This window comes from Sinocyclocheilus rhinocerous, unplaced genomic scaffold (genome assembly GCF_001515625.1).
Source record: "Sinocyclocheilus rhinocerous isolate Xijiao unplaced genomic scaffold, SAMN03320098_v1.1 scaffold874, whole genome shotgun sequence".
Taxonomy (NCBI): Eukaryota; Metazoa; Chordata; class Actinopteri; order Cypriniformes; family Cyprinidae; genus Sinocyclocheilus; species Sinocyclocheilus rhinocerous.
In genome coordinates, this window is record NW_015658511.1 from 180,252 (window position 1) to 200,242 (window position 19,991).

The following is a 19,991-nucleotide window of genomic DNA, read 5'->3' on the forward strand; positions in this document are numbered from 1 at the left end:
TTCTAAACATGCGGCTCTTGTGCGAGACGCGAGTGCAACGGTGATAGACGTCCCTCTAGAATATGTGATAAATATGCGTTCTGTATGAACGGTTTGGTTTCGGTTTTGACGTAAATAACATCATCTCCGCATTGATGTTCTTTTTTTCCCGCAATATTTTGAATGAACAACGTAGCAGCGCCGCATCTAGTGGGTTCAACTGGATATGCTAACAAAAGCATTAAAATGCAATGACACTTACAGTATCTCACAGAAGTGAGTACACCCCTCACATTTTTGTAAATATTTTATTACATCTTTTCATGTGACAACACTGAAGAAATGACACTTTGCTACAATGTAAAGTAGTGAGTGTACAGCTTGTATAACAGTGTAAATTTGCTGTCCCCTCAAAATAACTCAACACACAGCCATTAATGTCTAAACCACTGGCCACAAAAGTGAGTACACCCCAAAATGAAAATGTCCAAATTGGGCCCAAAATGTCAATATTTTGTGTGGCCACCATTATTTTTATATGGTATATCAGTCTGGCGAGTAAACTAAAAAAATGTAATAGCCAATGGCGATTCAATTGCCAAGGTGTCCGTAGAGGATTGCAAGATAAACTTATTTGGTTCAGATGGTGTCAAGCGTGTGTGGTGACGAATATTAGAAATTCGAATTTTTTTTTTGACAGCCCTACCCACAACTAATAATTATTGACCAATCAAGATGGATTTTAATGGCAAACATCAATATCTAGATAGGAGGTATAACTTTAGTGAAATTTAAGGTAATATCATGTAAAATAATTTTACATACATCTAAATGTGCCATAATTAAATATTCCAGGTTATACAGTATCTGCATTATATCGCCATCCTGCACTCTAAATATCAGAATCAGCCATTGAAAACCCATATCGGTCGACTACTACCCACAATCCCTTGCACTACAGAAGTGTGTCGGTTAACTTTCGACATGTCCAGAACAGAAAAACGATGAGGAATGTGAGATAAAGCTGCACAGCTGTACTGTCTTACAACACTTAGTATGTACTATCTTACCAGTAAAGTACATTCTTCTATTGCGCAGTAAAAGAATGTGAATTGTGACGCAGCCAAAGATAAACGCATGAAAAAAGTTATTTTATCATATTTTTTCATATTTTACCACTAGGTCTTTAATTGTAAAAGATAGCTGGACATCTGCCATCTGTCTGGTTTGCTCTCGAGAACACTGTGTTCTAGTGTTTAATCCAACTACAGACATTAATGGCCACTTTGATTTACTTTCAAAAAGAGCTTCAACAGAGCTCGTTCTGTTCTTAATCTTTCAAAAATGACTTTCACATGATTATTTGCATGTACTAAAATTTCCCTCCAGACATCTGAGAGAACATGTTCTGGCTTAAAGCGACGGTGTTTTGCACTGGAAAAACTTACATAATCTTATGTGGTACCGCTATTCATTTCAATGAAAACTATCAGTGATGAATATTAGCTCACTGAAGCCACACCACGGTTCCCAGAAACACATCGACCTCTTAGATTAATTCACTTAAACAGTGCTAATGTGAAGTCGGCCCGTAGGTTAGATATGTGTGACATTTCATATGGCGCAGCCTTAAGCTCTGCAGGGACGCTAAGAGCTCTTTATTGATTTCTTTAAGGTTGGCGTCCAGCACGATTGGGCATCTCGAAGCAGTGTACAATTACGACAACGCACCAGGTTAGTTATTCAGCACAGCAGTTTCGGACGTCCGATTTCATACTGAACGCCTACAGGAGAGAAATTGAAAACTATGAAGACAAGATGATGATGTAGCTCATTTCATCTGCCATTAAGCTATTAAACACTGTTTATTTTAATAATTTTGAAACTCTTGAGGTAGTGGTTACATGATAGCTTTTAATTGGTTAATATTTTACTTTAAAATGATAATATAAAATATCTTTAATATTTGCACTATGGTTCGAAGGTTTGATGATGTCTTTTAAAGGGGTGCTATTATGCTTTTTCACTTTTTCAACTTTAGTTAGTCTGTAATGTTGCTGTTTGAGCATAAAAAAGATCTGCAAAGTTACAAAGCTCAAAGTCCACTTCAAAAGGAGATATTTTATTTAACAGAAATCACATTTCAAAAACTACAACGAACGACTCGTTTGGACTACAACGCATATTTTCCGGGATTTGTGATATCACAAAGATCGCCGAATGGGACGAGACCTGGTTGAGCTGCACTAGAGAAGGCAACGAGTGTTATCACTATGTCGGAGACACGCTAGCTTTCCCAAGGCAGACGAACATAGAGTGGTTACAATCATCCGGGTTTAAATCGCGCTCAAATTGATTTGATTTTGACGCAATATTTACACTGAAGCTCGCAGGCGGCGGCTATGTTACCATAACTTGGCATGACATTTCCCGACCAGTAGCTGAGTGCTGCCAATCACAACACACACTGGCCCAGCTAACCAATCACAGCACATTTCGTATTTCAGAAGGCGGGCCTTCATTTGATACAGGAACTATTCGAGCCGTTCATGCCAGACTGGGGAGAGAGGGGTTGTAATAATGTAAAATACGTGAAACAATGTTTTTCGAACTACCTAGTATGAGAGCCTGTTCTAGTACACCCCCAAAACAAAATCAAGACTTTGTAAAACAGCATAATAGGACCCCTTTAAGTATGATTCTAGCCAACACTGATGTATTAGCACAGCGGACAATTACCAGGGCAACAAAAAAGAAAATTGCAGAGCATAATAGGACCCCTTTAAGAAATGAATACTGTTTTTTATCAAGGATGCATGAAATTGATCAAAAGTGACAATAGAGGCATTTATAATGTCAAAAAATTCAAGATTCAAATTAGTGTTGTCAAAAGACCCAGTACTTCGGTACCAAGTCGGTACTAAAAAAATGAAAACGTTACGGTACCAGGATTTTTTAAGTACCGGAATATATGCTGTTCTTTTGAACTTTCTATTCATCAAAGAAAGAATGTATCAGAGTTTCCACAAAAATAAAAGCAGAACAACTGTTTTTAACATTGATGATAAGAAAAGAAATAAGAAATTAGCATATTAGAATGATTTCTGAAGGATCATGTAACACTGAAGATTGGAGTAATGATGCTGAAAATTCAGCTTTACATCACAGGAATAAATTACATTTTAAAATATATTCAAATACAAAGTTATTTTAAATTGTTAAAATATTTTATGTTTTTACTGTATTTTTTATTTAATAAATGCAGCCTTGGTTAACACCAAACACTTCTTAAAAAAAAAAAAAACCTGACCCCAAACATTTGAAGCTTTTAAAGAAACAAGTGTGTACTATGAAAATTAGTATTGTGCATCTACAAATTTCACTCGCATGGCTATCATGAGAACCACACTTAAAGCCTTAGAAGATGTGGTGTGCATATCTCAGTATGTGTTATTCAAAAACAGGAAGTACAATGGGAACCTTGGGTATGTTTGACATTTCACATCCTTCTAGCCGACCTGACGACAGAACCTGTTGTGTTCAGCACCAAACGCCACTCATCCGTTATCCCGTCATCAGCAGGTTTCTGTTAACAGACCCGTCTATCTCGCAATGGCAATTTGTTAAATTGAATTGATCGTCTCAACGCAGCCGACATAACACAGATGCAGGAGTCTGACACTCGCTGGTTTTGAACGCACACGACCCATGCTGAACTGCTGAACACCACAAAATAAAACAGGATTTTTAATGCAATGCTAAATCTCTGAGCACACAACGGTAACAAATGACTTCCTTCACTTTCCTTTGCTTTGGATACGCTGTATAACAGAACAAAGAACAGGGGAGTATTTTGAATATTACAACTGTTGGCTATTGTGATAAAGAGATAAAACAGGGTTATTTGCTATGGGCATCACTGCCATGAGAATACCAACACTATTATCCCATTTCTGGGGGTGTCAAAGGCTAAAGCGAATTCTTTAAAGTGAAATAATTAGCCATGGAAGATTGTAACAAACCTTTAACCTGAAGCAAACTTCATCATGCACTGAGAATATTTGGGTGCAGGATTTACTTTAAAACAATTTTCACTCTGAAAATCATGGGTAAAATTTGCTCCACGAATAATTACAAAGAAATGGCAAGTAATGCATTGAATTAAATATGAGATTAAAAGAAAAACAGACTGAAAAAATATGAGCAGAAAGACTCAAAAGTATCTTCTTATTAAAAAAAAAAAAATACTCCACAAACTACAGGTGACAAGACACCTAAAGACCAAAATATCACAGAAACTAGGGGTGGGCGCTATACCGGTATGAACGTGACTACCGGTATTATGTTGCTCCATGATATGGATTTTGCTATACCGTGGATACCGTTATATATTCATGAATTCAAATTTTGCATTTATATTGTTTTGTTCAATTTGGTATGCTTTGAAAATTTTAACACAAATGACGATAAAGAGTCAAGGCTGAACGTTTTTGTCCTCTGTGTGCAACGCCGTACTACACAGGCATTAGTAATCAAACACAGAGCATCGTAACAGACCAAATTAATAGAGCGCAAATCGCCTACTCCAGTGGTTCCCAAACTGGGGGGCTCGGCAAGGCTGAGGGATAGTGTACAGTCAAAAGAAACCTCTGCAGGGTGATAATCAGGTAATGACTACACTGCTGAATTTTCCCGCTTAATTTGACATTTTAATGACCTCAACATGACTCGCAGTACCCGCCTGAGTGCTCCGTTATCAGTTGTAGCAGTTGTGGTTGTATCAATAATAGACCACTAGATGGCGCGATTGAAGAATCAGAGTTGTATTGCAGGGAGCCATGTAGAAATATAAATGAACGATGCATGGTTCTGCTCTAAGCATGAAAGTTACAAGTTTGTGAAAGGACTTGCAGTGCCAGGTAAACGTAAAGCAGATTATGAATATACTTAAGATTCACAAATACCAAAACAACGTGTCTACACCAGACACAAGCGGCGCGATTTGACGAAAGCAAATAGAACCCAGTGATGTTCTCTGCGGCGCGACACAATTTCAAATATTCATAAGAGAATCATGAAAAAATTGTTTCCTCAAAAGTACTAAGCAGCACAAATGTTTTACATTTGTAAAATGTAAAACAACATTGATAATAATCAGAAATGGTTATTGAGCAGCAAATCAGCATATTAGAATGATTTCTGAAGGATCATGTGACACTGAAGACTGAGCATAAGACTTTAAAAAAAAGAGGGGGTGGGGGCCTTGAAAATATTTTTCTCTAAAAAAGGGGGGCCTGGCAGAAAAAGTTTGGGAACATCTGGCCTACTCAAACACACAATATTTAATTTAATGTAATTAATACAGGCCTACCTCATGTTGCACATTTGCACTTTTTGAGAAAAACTATGAATTTTAGCTCATATCACCCACCCCTAACAGAAACTGGAGGGAAAACACTCAGAACACCTTAGCAACTACATAGCAACATGATAAAAACAGTCAGAATAGCTTAGCAACCACAAATCAACACCCTGACAACTAGGGGTGTTGTCGAAACTCACGTACTAACAGACTTTCACGTGCGCTTTGTGTTTGTTTGTCCTGAAGCTCGCGGCTGCGGTTAAATGCACTTGCATCTACTTTTATGATACGAAATTGATGTAAACACAGTCAGTTATGTTTTCAGAACAGGACAAAACATCTGATATGTGGAAATAGATCTGTGCATTAGTGTGAATGCAGTCTATTAAAGCTGCCAGTGTCTATAATCTAATCAGTAATAATCAAATGGCAATAATGCTGAGAAAAAAGAAAAACCCATAACTATTATATGTAAACTTTCGATACTTAAAGCACTCCCAGATACTGAAAGTGCTTTTTGTTTATCACTTGTAATTGTCTTTTCCCCCCTTTATTACTTTATATTTGCTTGTATGTTTTGAAGCTATATTTATTTTTAATTGTTGACAATAATTAATTATATATTAATTAATTAACCTAATTATTTTAAAAAGTAGCCTGCTTATATAATTTAATAAAAATGCACAAAATAAATTTGATATAATTGTGATGCATTGTGATGCATCGTGATATCGAATTGAATCGTTGACATGATAATTGTGATCGAATTGACACACCCCTAACTGACAACCAGCCACATGTAGCATTGTGCTATTTGGACTCAAGAAGCATCACTAATATTTTCTATATAAAACGTAAAAATCGAGTTCATATTTAAAATGTATTTAAAAAATTTATTAAATCACAAAAAGTTTATTTTTTGGCAATGTGCTATTTAGAATCAGGAAGCATTACCTTTTCGATAAAAATCTAGCTTATATTTAGAACAAAAAATCAAAAAAAAAAAAATTTTTTTTTTATTTATTTAATTTAATGTTTACTTAAATGAGAAATAATGATAGCTAAATTTCATTGTTTTAATATTGGTAAACATTGTACTTCAAAATTATAATATTAAATATTTTCTGTAATATTTACACTACTGTTCAAAATTTTTAAGTTTTTTTTTTTTTTTTTTAGAAATTAGTACCGTATTGACCCGAATATAAGACGAAGTCAATTAATCTCAATCAAACTGCAGTTAGATAGGTCGTCTTATATTCGGGCCAATACGGTACTTTTATTCATCAAAGATGATGAATAAAAGTACTAAGTACTAAAATGTGTACGAAGTACTAAAAAATTGATCAAAAGTGACAGTAAAAATTTCTACATTAATACAAAAAAAACTATTTCAAATAAACACTGTTCTGTTGAACTTTCTATTCATCAAAACATGTAAAACTCTAGTTCATACATAAAATAGCTAAAAAAAAAAATTCAAAATAATTTTTTTCTTCTTAATGGTTACTTAAATGAGAAAAAATGATTGCCACATGCCATTGTTTGAATTTATGAATATTTTACTTTAAAATGATTTTTTTCGTAACGTTTTTTTTGCAAAGTCTGCCTATGTGAATTAAAATACTTTAACACGTACTCGTGACACGAAAAGTCACCTGTACTTTGGCATTGCATTGCGCAACTTGGAATCAAGAAGCATAACTAAGTATCTATTTCATAAAATATGCACAAAATGCATTTATGACTTCGTGAAGTCTGCCCGTGTAAAATACAATACTTTGACATCAAAAGATAATGTGCATCACTGTCAAAACTGAATAACAGATAATCCATTCCAAAGTGCTTCCCTCTTACTAATCGCACACACGGCGAGGTGCTTTGCTTCCTACGACACTTTTTCGAAAACACCATAAGATTCTTATCAGAACATCCGAAGTCTCTTCTGCTTCAGATAAATTAGAGGCAAATAAGTTGAAGACGACGCGCCGCTACACAAGACACATGAATAAATTGAGGAAGAGGGAAGCGCAAACAAACCCTTGACGTGAGGGGCGGATGATGAGAAAAGGCAGTTTATTTATAGAGCGGGCCAGCTGATAGTGGCTCGCCTCCGTGCTCACTCGTTTCTTTAAATTATTGTAATAAATCACTCACCTCACGGGGATTTGAGCTCAGATAATCGTCAGCCACTCATCTCATGCCGAGCCTCTACTCCGAGCTATTAAAAAGCCTTTTTAGGGGCCGGTTGTGGGAAAAATGGAACCTATTGAGAAAAGAGTTTCAGCTGGAGTCTGAGATGCTACCTCGCCGGTGTTGGTGGAGCACATTAAGGGGGTTCGGGTTATAATGCATGAGTTTCATGAGGCGGATACCTGATGAGACTGCTGATATGCTGTTGGGTAATGGGGAGGAACAAATAACGTGGCTAGGAGGGAAAATGCAAAAGCACCGTGACATACAAATGCGACCAAACGCACGTGAGTCAAAGAAAATCTCCCAATCTCAAGTCAAATCATTATCAAGATTCATATATGCAAATATGACACATGTAAGCTGAGAACACGCCATTTTAAAACTAGTTCATCGTGCTATAATACTAGGCACAAAATTTATCAATGGTAACCTCTCCTCTACCTTCTGTGTTGCTTTGCGTTACAAATACCTGCATATATGCAACACATGCAAATCTAAAAATCCTCACAATAAAATGCAAATTGCTTCACAAGTGAGCGGCATGGCTCAACGGGATGATGAAAGGGCTGATGGCGTAAGCGGGTCGCTGTGTGCGGTGGTGGGAAAATTCCACTGGCCCTTGTACTTTATCAGATACGAACTTGGAGAGGAACTTTGCTGAACCGCAGAAGCCAAAAAGCCTCATCACAGACACCAATGCAGCTAATGAAAGACAAAGACGCCAGCTAGCTATTTCCTGGTAATGATGAAAACCATAAATGGAAATGCTGCAGTTTTGATGCAACATGCCAGTTTTTGACGTTAAGCTCATCATATAAATATTCAAAAGACATGGTGAGTATTAAAAATCATTTTGTAGAACAGAACGACTTGGGCCGGCATCGATTTTTATGTGAAATTAGCATAGAGGCTTGAGAAATCGATCCCACTGTTGAATACTGCATCAGGTGTTTGATATTGAGTATCATTTTACAGCAAGAAGATTAAACACAAACGATGCTGGAAATATTGACTGTGCGACTGGATCAGAATTTGTTGTGTAAGGGAAACAAACATGGCATCTACTAAAAAAAGAGTAGATTTTTCAGCTTTTTGACAGTATGCATCTGAATATTTATATTTATAAATTATGAATTATAAATATAAATCATTAAATCTGAATCATTAAAACTGAGAGCTTGACATGATTGATGAAGCAAATTTTGCAAATTCTAACTAATTTTTAATACTAAACCATTTAAAAATAGACATGCTACTGAAACATGCATGGAAAATGTCACAGGGACTTTTGTGACCAGTTTTGAGACATGACATTATTTAATCAGATTTTTGAATCAATAAATTGAAACGAATGGTTTGCACTTACTCATGGAAAATTACGTTTAAACGGGTCATGAACTGAGAAATCAAAATTCCCTTGATCTTTTGACATATACAAGGTCACTGTACTATAAAAACATTCTGTAAGTTTCAGAACTTAAAACTTTCTCATTAGTCTAAAAACAGCTTAAATTGAAGTCAGTCTGCCAAAACGACAGCTAGTGGAATGTACCACTGAGGCAATGCCATCAATCAAAATCACAGTGGGCGTGGCCTCAAAGCGCCACACACGGCCCAATACCATTAGCGTCTGGATGGGCTCCAAGCGCAAAAAGTGAAAAATATGCAGTTGCTTCTTGCAGCATTAACCACACGCCACTCGGAGCCTGCAGTGACACAATCCCCCCCAACCCTGGACCCATTTGTTACCAAGATTAGGCATCTATTAAGACCAACTGGCCATTTCCTGATTGCATTCATTAATAATGGTGCTCTGCTTTGCGGAGAATGGCTATTGCCCACACACAAACCAAAACCTGACGAACTGATGTCACAAAAGAGGTTGAAGCAGGTAGGTGTGTACTAATAGAGTGGTCCTTTCAGTGTATTGCCTTTCCGAGTCTATTACTGTAAGTGGGGCGGACAAACACTATTAAAATTTCAAAAGACAGTGACGTTTGGCTATGCGGTCACACGCGTCATGAGCGCAATAACGCTTGGGAAATGCAACTTTTCCATTTGTGGATGGGATCATTTCAACACACAGAGGCTTCTGATGGTGTCAGCCAATGTGTTTGAGGAGATAGTTGAATGCAACTTTTCCATTTGTGAAATTGGGACGAGGTCAGCGGATGGGATCATTTCAACACACAGAGGCTTCTGATGGTGTCAGCCAATGTGTTTGAGGAGATAGTTCACCCTATAATGAAATTCAGTCATGCTCGCCCTCATGTCAATCCAAACCTGTTTGAGTATCTTCATGTAGCGCTTTTATATACAACAACAGATGGTGACCATGTCTCCCAAGTTCCAAAATAATTAATAAACAACAAAAGTGACAAAAAATAACTATTAAAGTAGTTCATATGACATGTAAACCATACTCAAAGACATATGATAGCTTTGTATAGGAAACGGCCCAAAATGAAGTCATTATTTGCTCCATATTTGAATGGATCAATATTAGGTTTGACAGCTGTAGATTTTAAGTCAATAATGACAAAGTTCAGGTCTGTTCATCGTACAAAACTAACACGTGACTTCAAAAGACTTGAAAGATGATGTGCAAGAAACACAGTGCTCTTTTTAGGAACTTGACAGAGATGGTCACTAATGACTGCTTATCAGTTGGGGTAATAAAAAAAAATAAAAAAAAGATTGGAACATCCTTCAAAAAGATTGAACATCCTTCAAAATTCTCCTTTTCTGTTTCACAGGAAAGTTTGATAAATATGGAATAAAAGAATGAATTAAAAAGTTTTAAATGTAATTGCGACTATCTCACAATTCTCACTTTTTTCTCAGATTTGCAAGATATAAACCTGTAATTGTGAGTTATAAAGATAAAATCACAAGTTATAAACTTGCAACTTATAGTTATAAAGTTAGAATTGCAAGAAATTGCCTGAATTCTGAATTGTGAGAATTAAGGTGACAATTGTAGAAAATACAATTCTGACTTATTTCTGCCTTTATTTCTTGCACTTGCAAATTTATATATTGCAATTCTGACTTTTTTCTTTGCAATTCGTCTTTTTTCAGAATTGTGAGATATAAACTCAATTCCGAGTTATAAAGTCCAATTCTGAGGGACAAAAGTTTATAACTCACAATTCGGAGAAAAAAGTCAGAATTGCGAGAAAAAAATCTGTTTTGTGAGATAAAAAGTTGCAATTACCTTTTTTATTTTAATTCAGTTGCAGAAACAAGCTTCCAGACATGAGGGTGATTAAATAGTTTTCATTTTTTCAGTAAACTATTCCATTAGGATCTCATGATCATTCAGTCAGGTTACGGTTCCTCTTCCAAACCATCTAAAACAGTTCTAGAACGCAGATGCTGTTCCCCTCGTTGACTGCGGGAATCAACTCTTCCAGATCAGATGAGCTGACTAATGAGCAGAACAGGGAATAGAGATGTCGATGGAGATGGTATGGTTATTTGTAACTTTCTGTAAGTTATATAAAAACACCCAAGCATATGCCCACACAGCTCTTCTGCCAACACCAACACACTTCCTGCTACAGTACGCTTATTACCGAGCATAATGGGTATATTTGGAAGCAGAGATACCAGTGGTGCCTAGTGGAAACGTTCACCAAGAAAATCCAGCAAGAAATAGAACGGGACGCATCAGTGTCGGAATGACTGATGGGCTGATTCTCCCCAACGAATACTCAAGGAGATCCGGAACAAGCTATGCTAAACATGATACAAAGCGCTCGCACACAAACCTACACACTTCATTTATTAATGGTCTCACCTGAGAGATATACAGTGTCTGAAGACAAGAGGGTCGAGCGTCTCCGTTACACTCTCGGCCCGCTCAAGAGTAAAGCGCTACCGTTACACAGGTTAACAGATTCCACTGTACACCAACGACTGTCAATCATGTCACATTTACATTTACATTTACATTTAGACATTTAGCAGACGCTTTTATCCAAAGCGACTTACAAATGAGGACAATGGAAGCAATCAAAATCAACAAAAGAGCAATGATATGCAAGTGCTATAACAAGTCTCAGTTAGCTTAATGCAGTACACGTAGCATTTTTTTTTTAATCATATAATAAAATAAATAAAAAGAAAACAAATAGATAGAATGCAAAAAGATAAGAAGCAAGTGTTAGTTTTTTTTTTAAGGAGTTAGTAAATAAATAGAGTGCAAGTCTAAAAGGGGCAAGTTTTTTTTTTATAAAGAATAGAATTAGAATAGAGAGTGCTAGAGTTAGAGGGTCAAATAAAGATGGCTAAGAATCTTGAAGATGGCTAAGGACTACTCTGAGTTGGGCAGGTCATTCCACCCAGTGTTCATTTCGTCAACGAAGACGACGACGAAAAATATTCGTTAACGAACATTTTTTTCCTGTGACTAAGACGAGACGTTGACGAGCTAAAACTAATATCTGATGATAAAAGCTGACGAAATTTATGCCGCGTCTTCGTTAACAAGACGAGACTATAATGTTATTTGAGGACTACCGGACATTCAAAATACATCCTATAGGCTACTGTCTTGTCCTTTAAAATGTTCTTGAGACGAAAATGCTTAATAGTTTTAAAGACAGATAAGATAAATCAAAAATGCCTGTCAAATTAACACTGATTCCACCAGGAGGGAACATTTAATTTAAAAGTCCGAAAAGCGATTTTGTGCCTCTTTGGAATGGCACAATAAAGCGCCGTTTACTTGCAGAACGCAAGCTTCTAAGAGGGCACATAAGTCTGAAGTAATGAATTTAGGTAAAGGGGTGCAGAGCCAGTGGTGGTTTTGTAGGCAAACATTAATGCCTTGAATTTTATGCGAGCAGCTATTGGTAGCCAGTGCAAACTGATAAACAGAGGTATGACGTGCATTCTTTTTGGCTCGTTAAAAATTAACCTTGCTGCTGCGTTCTAGATTAATTGTAAAGGTTTGATAGAACTGGAATATATAATATGAACCACATGCTGTGTGATTGTGATTATGAAATACATGAAGACTGATTGTTTTATGAACAGATTGAGAGTTGAGAGTGATCCACAAGCAGTTCTGTCTTGGCAAGGTTGAGTGAAAGGTGATGGTCCTTCATCCACCAAGAAATGTCTGTTAGACAAGCTGAGATGCAAGAAGCTATCATAGGATCATCAGGATGGAATGAGAGGTAGAGTTGTGTCATCAGCATAGCAGTGATATGAAAAGCCATGTTTCTGAATGACAGAACCTAGTGATGCCATGTAGACAGAGAAGAGAAGTGGTCCAAGAACTGAGCCCTGAGGCACCCCAGTAGTTAGATGTTGTGACTTGGAAACCTCACCTCTCCAAGATATCTTGAAGGACCTATCTGAGAGATAATACTCAAACCACTGGAGTGTGGTTCCTGAGATGCCCTTTGCCAATAGGGTTGACAGTATTATCAGTATTATCATCATATATTATACATCATATCATTATATCACGCATGCGAACACGAACAAAACTCGTATGATGTAAGATTTTCCTTTTGCATTCATTCATTCACTCATTTTAAAGAAAGGGCTAGGAAGATATACATGATGGTATGTACCATGCAATGGCATAAACAAGTCAACCTGCGATTCTGATACAGTTTATACTATGGCGCAAAAGAAAAAACTGTTTACGCTGAAACTCATCTCGCAGACATGCATTTATAGCTGATTGAAATTTGGGATGTGCCGATCCGATATTCATATCAGGTATCGGCTCCGATAGTGCCATTTTTCTCGGATCGGGTATCGGCCAGAGAGGGCCGATCCAAATCCGAGATTTTTTTTTTTCGATTGTGCGAATTATTCTGTGTTACTTCTGAAGCCATACGATAGTTTAATGTGAGCTACATATGAATATTTAAGTCCTTACAGCTGAATTATCCACTAACCTAGTTTATGATAAATTTTTGTCATAGATTATAAATATACATAGGCCTATATTTTTTCATATTTATTGTTTATTTTATTTTTCTTTATAATTAAGTAGTCTGTATCTAGTAGATTGTGAAAGAATGATTATCAGTTCCACACACAGAGATATATAAATTCTACATTTATTTAAATAGGGGGAAAAAACTTCACTGGTATCGGATCGGTATCGGCCAATACCGAACCCTAGGTATCGGAAGTGGTATCGGAGGCGAAAAAGGCGGATCGGAGCATCCCTAATTGAAATAGGAGCAATTTATGTTGTGTAGACACAGTTTAAGAGGATGTTTATGGTTGTTAAGCAAAGCTGCAACTTAATAAAAAAATAGCATAATAAAAAAAAAAATTAAAAAAAAGATTTAACATAAAAATCACCTTGCATACAATAGAGAGACTTGATGAAAACCTGGAAGACTAATTCAACATGGGTTCCCTTGAGATTTTCCTATGGGTTTTTATAATGGGGGTTTTCAATTTATAGTTAAAGTAAAATATATAGTTTTAGAGTAAAATAAGTTCTGTGGTAAATGACAATACATGGACATTTCGCAATGCATATTGATAACACACATACTGAATTTAAAAAAACGCATGTTTGCAATAAGTAACTGCATAAGAATGTTTGGTGTGTGAGCAGTTTACATTGTACAGTACAATAAAACATCCAAGTGTCATAAGTTATGTTTTCCACAGACCTTATTTTACTAGAAAAACCCCATTATAAAAACCCATAGGAAAATCTCAAGGGAACCCATGGTGAATTAGTCTTCTGGGTTTTGACGTCAAGGCTGCTGCTCTCTATTACATTTATTCATATATCAGCCGCATTACAATGGCTTCAAACATTGCAATTTTTTTTTTTTTTTTTCAAATGTCTTGTTTTTACACTTACACTTCCAAAAAAAAAAAAAAGGTACAAAAGCTGTCACTAAGGAAGTACCTTTGCAAAAGGTACATCTTTGTACCATATTTATCCCTAAAAGGTACGTACTGGTACCTTAAAGGTACATATCGGTCTCTACAATGTACACATTAGTACCTATATGGTACACTTTAGTACGTTTTAAAAGGGTACTGCACTAGTGACAGCTTTTGTACCTTTTTTCTGAGAGTGGAAGTATTATATAAAATGCAAAGCTGTTTTTGCTTTGATTTGGTACCCGACTTATTCATTTAATCATCTTTTCAAGTATTAAAGTATATTTAATTCGGTGGATTAACAAAAACAGCAATTTTTATAATGTTTATGTAATACATAAAACATTTTGTGGTTGAATTTACAGCAAAGTTATCTATATTGTAATATATACATTGATTGTGATGTAAAATTATTAAATTTTTCCCAAGAAAAAGCCACTGTAAAGAAAGCTCAGCACTGGCTCTTTCGCAGTAACAACACAATGGATGACAAACTTCCTGGCCTAAATGAACATAAGTATGTTCTGTAGCAGCTTCGTGGTTCCTAGCATCCTTGGTTGCCTTGTTTGGAGGGAATACATTGCAATGTTTACTATGTAGTTATAAATAACAAGGTGCAACTGCGTAGTGTTGCCCCGCCGTTCCTCTTCCCTCTCTTCGCTGTGCCACCGGCCCGCTGCTGACGGTGTCGGGGTCACATCGGCATGCTGTCATGAGCCTGGCAGCGGCCTGCCTCACCTCCGTCTACCGTACATCCCTGACGGAGCTGCAGCCATTAGCAGGCGTTCTCCGGCCGTGCCGGGAGGAGGGGGGAGTGGAAGGCAATCAATGTGACTCATTCTTTCTACGATGGCTGCTTCATAACAGGATTCATTAAGAACAAACCTAATCATTTTGGCAGCATAATTAGATACAGGGAAGCATTTTTTCCTCTCCCTCGATGTGCTTGAAAAGAACATGGCAAACTATGAGGTCTCGCTAACTAAAAATGTAGGTTGCTGGCGAAAGGGAGTGTCCTGCGAGCGCACGGCAAAACGAGGCTCCGAAGTGGAATAGCAGCTAAAATTAACAATTCCATGAAGAGATAATTGTGACCCTGCGATTAAGATGTGAAGAACGTCCCAATTATCTTGACAAGACTGAAATTATTACTGGATGATGCACTGTGTTTGATGTGTTTATTAATCAAAGACAGATGAAATTAATGCTAGATATCGAGGATGTAACCACATATTTAGGACTGGGGGGGACCAAATGTAAAAATTTAATGATCAGCCATTGGTCAACACTAATCTGAATATTGGGGGGAACCAGTATTAGATAGATAGATAGATAGATAGATAGATAGATAGATAATATGGACTTGCAAAAACACATGATAGAAAGTCACGTCTGTGTCATGATTTGAGTCAACCATATATGCAAAAAACTATTGTAAAATGATAAAATATTTTTAAAATGATTTGGGTAAACATCAACAGTGCTCCTACGTTAAGAAAAATCCAAAAGTCATATTACATAAGTTATATTCATAAGTATCAATTTCTATCTATCTAATAAGATACTTTAGAGTGTGTAGCACAATTTGAAAAATTTTATCAAAATAGCTATATATTTATTATATTTTTTATTTATTATATTATATATTTTTTTGCTTCAGACATAGTTAATTTTATAACATATAACTTTTTTTCTTTTTAACATTTTCATTGTATAAAAACACAATGTTTTTCTATTATTTTAAAAATCCATACATGCAGGAACAGTGTTCATCGCAAACCTAAAATGTTGACATCAAAAAAAAAAAGTTATATTACTTATTCACAGCACAGAATGACTTGAATTAGGTATTCATCAGTCTACTTACAGCAGATAATGTCACTTGTAGAGCTAACTAATCTTCAACCAGGTAAGTTATCTCTGACAGCTAATTAACTTTGATAGGTCACAAATTCAAAACCCAAAAATCAAACTATACACCTCATGACTAGCTTTCCTAAGGAAAACACATATGCAAAATAATCTATTTTCATACCTATCTATACATTACACAGAAATATAAATGACAACCAAGATATCTTGCCTAATACCCATGAGAATATAAATACATTCAATGCTAATTCATGAAAGTGAATAAGGAATACAGCATACATTACAACAGGTACAAGGGGTTTGACTATAATATCAAACGGTGATAAGTGATTTGACTGCCCAGTGATAACCCTCATTAACAATTCATGCTACCGCGAAGATTGGCCCATTTATGAATCCCATCTAATCTAGACAACCGTAAAAGCCTTAAGATAAGACTAAAATTACAGCATCTAAATAATACGATAATCTCCTCCACAATTAAATAACACCTTTAATACCCACATACATTAATCTCATTACAACTCCCAAATGGTTCGTTTAAGTGGGGCAATCGGTTAAAAAAATCAGGGTTTAAGGAGTTTAATTATTTATTTTGGTCACGATTGACAGCTAGAGAAGGTCGTGGCTAGCTAACTCACAAGCGACCGTTGAAATTAAAAATGAGACCGTTGAGAATAACATTTCAAACGCGAGCAGATATTTCGCGGGCTTTGTTTTTTCTTACCTTTAGCTCAAAGCGGCTCTTATCAGAGCGACGCGGCCATCGATATCCGGCGGCTTTAGCTCACACACATCCCCGCCGCAGGTCGAGGTGTCTGCCGGTCGCTGCAACGCTATTTCCCCGCGCTGTCTGTAAGCGAGCCGCTGGCTCCAGGTTGAGCCGACTAAATAAAACAGCAAAGCAGGCCGACAGTGTCCTCCATGCAGTCAAAAAATAAAGTCCTGTGCTTTTAAAAAAGCGCGTACGGCTGACAGTCCACAACATGCACACACGTCAAAGAGGAAGTGACAGGACTGGTTAAAACACAGCAGAGCTCGAGCTTGACTGTCACTGCCTTTGCATTGTTTTCAGCGTGAACAGCAGCGGCAGTGGGGCTTCCTGCATCATTATATCCGCTGCAGCTCATAAAGTTAATCCCTTAAAAAACAGCGTGCAGAAAAACTGTACAGGTATGCTGATCCGTGCATTTGCGAGGCGTCCCGTGGGTTCTGTGGGTCTATTTAAAGCGTATGCTCTTTCTCAAAACCTTGACCTAGCTTTTCAGTGCGTGCACGATCTTTCCTTCTTTCTATCTTTACCGAAAGTGCGAGCAGCATCATTTCTGGTCCGATATCATTGGATGGCAAATTCGCCTCTCCCCTTCCTCTATGGGTTATTTTTTCCATCGCTGTACCGCCCTCTGCCGACGTAACGCGTGAATCGCTGCTTTTATAAGTGTTTCTTAAAGAGATAGTTTAGCCAAAAAAATAAACATTCTGCCATTATTTACTCACCTCCATGTTGTTCCAAATCCACATGGCTTCTGTGAAACGCAAAGGGAGATATTTCGCATATTGTTCAAGCTGCTCGTCTATACAGTGGAAGTGGATGGGGACTAGCTGTCAAGCTACAAAAAGAACAAGTAGTTTGAAAGTAAACCTAAAGTTCATGCATAAATTAAAGATCATTTACTCACCCTCAATGCATTGCAAAGCTGTTTTTCTTGCTTCTGTGGGAAAAAAAGGCCGTTTTTTTTTTTTTTTTGCAAAACGTTCAATCAGCTCTTTTCCAAACATTAAAAGTGAATGGTTATAGTATAAAACTATATATAGTTTTTAAAGAGATATTTCATCCAAAATTTAAAATTATATCATCATTTACTCACCCTCATGTTGTTCCAAACCTGTATGCGTTTCTTTCTTCTGTTGAACACAAAAGAAGATATTTTGAAAAATGTTTGTAGTTGACAGTAGACATATGGGGGAAAAAAATACTGTGGAAGTCAACGGCTACCGTCAACTGTTTGGTTACGAACATTCTTCAAAGAAACTCATACAGGTTTGGAACAACTTGAGGGTGAGTAAATTATGACAACATTTTCATTTTCAGAGAACTATCCCTTCGGTTCACATCTAAGAAAATAACGATATACTGTACTATAACGATAAATATAGTTTTAAAATCATTCTAAATTTAAAGAAACAGCAGAGTCCACCTCATAACAATAACGACACAGAGGAACGATATCATTGGAATCACTTTCAACACGTTTTTTCCAGCTGAGGAACGATAAAACATTGACAGCCAATCAGAATCTACCCTGCTTTTAAGAGCTCAAACATTTAAAGTGGCAGACGACATAAACAGAATGTTATTATGTATTGGTATGGACGCTAATATAGTTATAATTATTGTTCCTGGTGTGAACAAGTCTCCAAAAAATATAACAATAATAACTATTTAAAAAAATATGACTGTTTTGTGAGAAACTAAATTTAAATGTAGTCACATAAATTCAAAGTCATTATTTTTTACTATATCTTCTAAGTTGATAATTACTGAAAATCATGCCTTCCACCCAAGCTCAAAATAATTTATGCTTTTGCACGTTTGAATCTCGCACGTTCACAACTCACACACACACTTCTTCGCTTACATACATCCCAGAAATGAATTTTCCTTTTTTTGGTCGAGTTGTGCCTTTAACACTCAAATAGTTCTGATGAACACAAACACATTTCAAGCTCATTTAATGAATGATTTGAGCAAACAGCCAAGAGTCTAACATATTCCAGATGTCATCAAATCATAATGACTCAAACACATGATTCAGTATGCAGTTTTAATTGTGGAACATTTTGTGCAACAGTTAAATAGATTACATGAGCTACAGGGAAAAAAAAACTGAACAGTCAACAGCTAACAATGGAAAAGCAGAGAAGAGCATATTTCAAATTTCATGCATCAAAGTAAGCAGTACATCCTGTGCTGCACTGGAAAATGTCAGAGGTCTAGCTTTGATAATCATGTGTAAACAGTCGGTGCTGGTTTGGGTTTGTGTTCTTTGCGTGAGATGATTTCGACAAGGCAATTTAACTCTACTCTTCTTATTAGCAGATATGTGCTATCATTCTCTGCTCACGTATGGCACAGGCAATGTTATCACGTAAATTAATGAACATGCCACAGACAGTGAAAGCCTGATATTTGAGCGAGTTATAAACCTTTTCAAGTGTTATTTAAATTAAGAGTCGTAAGACACATAGTGGAATGGAAGTATATGCAAATGAGCTGCCCTGCAGGTCTGAACTTTTGCCATTCATTTAAATCAGCAGCAAACAAATAAAATAAAAAATATCGAGTCGAGCATACAATTTCCCATATTTCTGTGACATTAAAAAAGTAAATATCTTTACAAATCTAGGCATTATTAAAATATACTTTATAGTATGTTCACCATGTAATAAAACATACAAAATAGATCCTACAGTAATAAAAGTAGAAATATTTACTGAACATGTACATATCGGAGTCTGTACAGTGTAACAACTGTTCCATTGTAATATTAATTCATATAGTCCAGGGTAAAGATCATGATTCATGACAGTTCACAGCAGCCGTTGGCTATATGTTGGCAGAAGATCGCAGGATGTTGAATCGTTTCAGAGTCATGCGGATGAACCCGAGGTCGCGGTTCACCTTTTCTAGGCGATTCTACAG

General features: G+C 36.5%; 2 protein-coding genes across 8 annotated transcripts in view; both read right to left on the reverse strand.

The window, feature by feature from the left end:
• pitpnm2 (phosphatidylinositol transfer protein, membrane-associated 2) overlaps positions 1 to 17,635 on the reverse strand; it is an 89,138-nt gene extending 71,503 nt beyond the window's left edge. For 3 of the 7 annotated variants that reach the window (XR_001637800.1, XM_016530648.1, XM_016530644.1), the window contains exon 1: positions 17,016 to 17,634. The gene's annotated coding sequence lies outside the window, so the exon portion shown is untranslated. Of the gene's footprint in view, positions 1 to 17,015 lie in introns of all 7 variants that reach the window. The other 4 variants (XM_016530649.1, XM_016530652.1, XM_016530650.1 and 1 more) reach the window with 3 other exon arrangements.
• Positions 17,636 to 19,112: 1,477 nt separating this feature from the next.
• Positions 19,113 to 19,991, reverse strand: part of LOC107722331 (M-phase phosphoprotein 9-like) — a 4,377-nt gene continuing 3,498 nt past the window's right edge. Inside the window, exon 6 of the mRNA XM_016530643.1 lies at positions 19,113 to 19,991. Coding sequence (XP_016386129.1) covers positions 19,986 to 19,991 — 6 coding nt within the window. The 3' untranslated portion in view covers positions 19,113 to 19,985.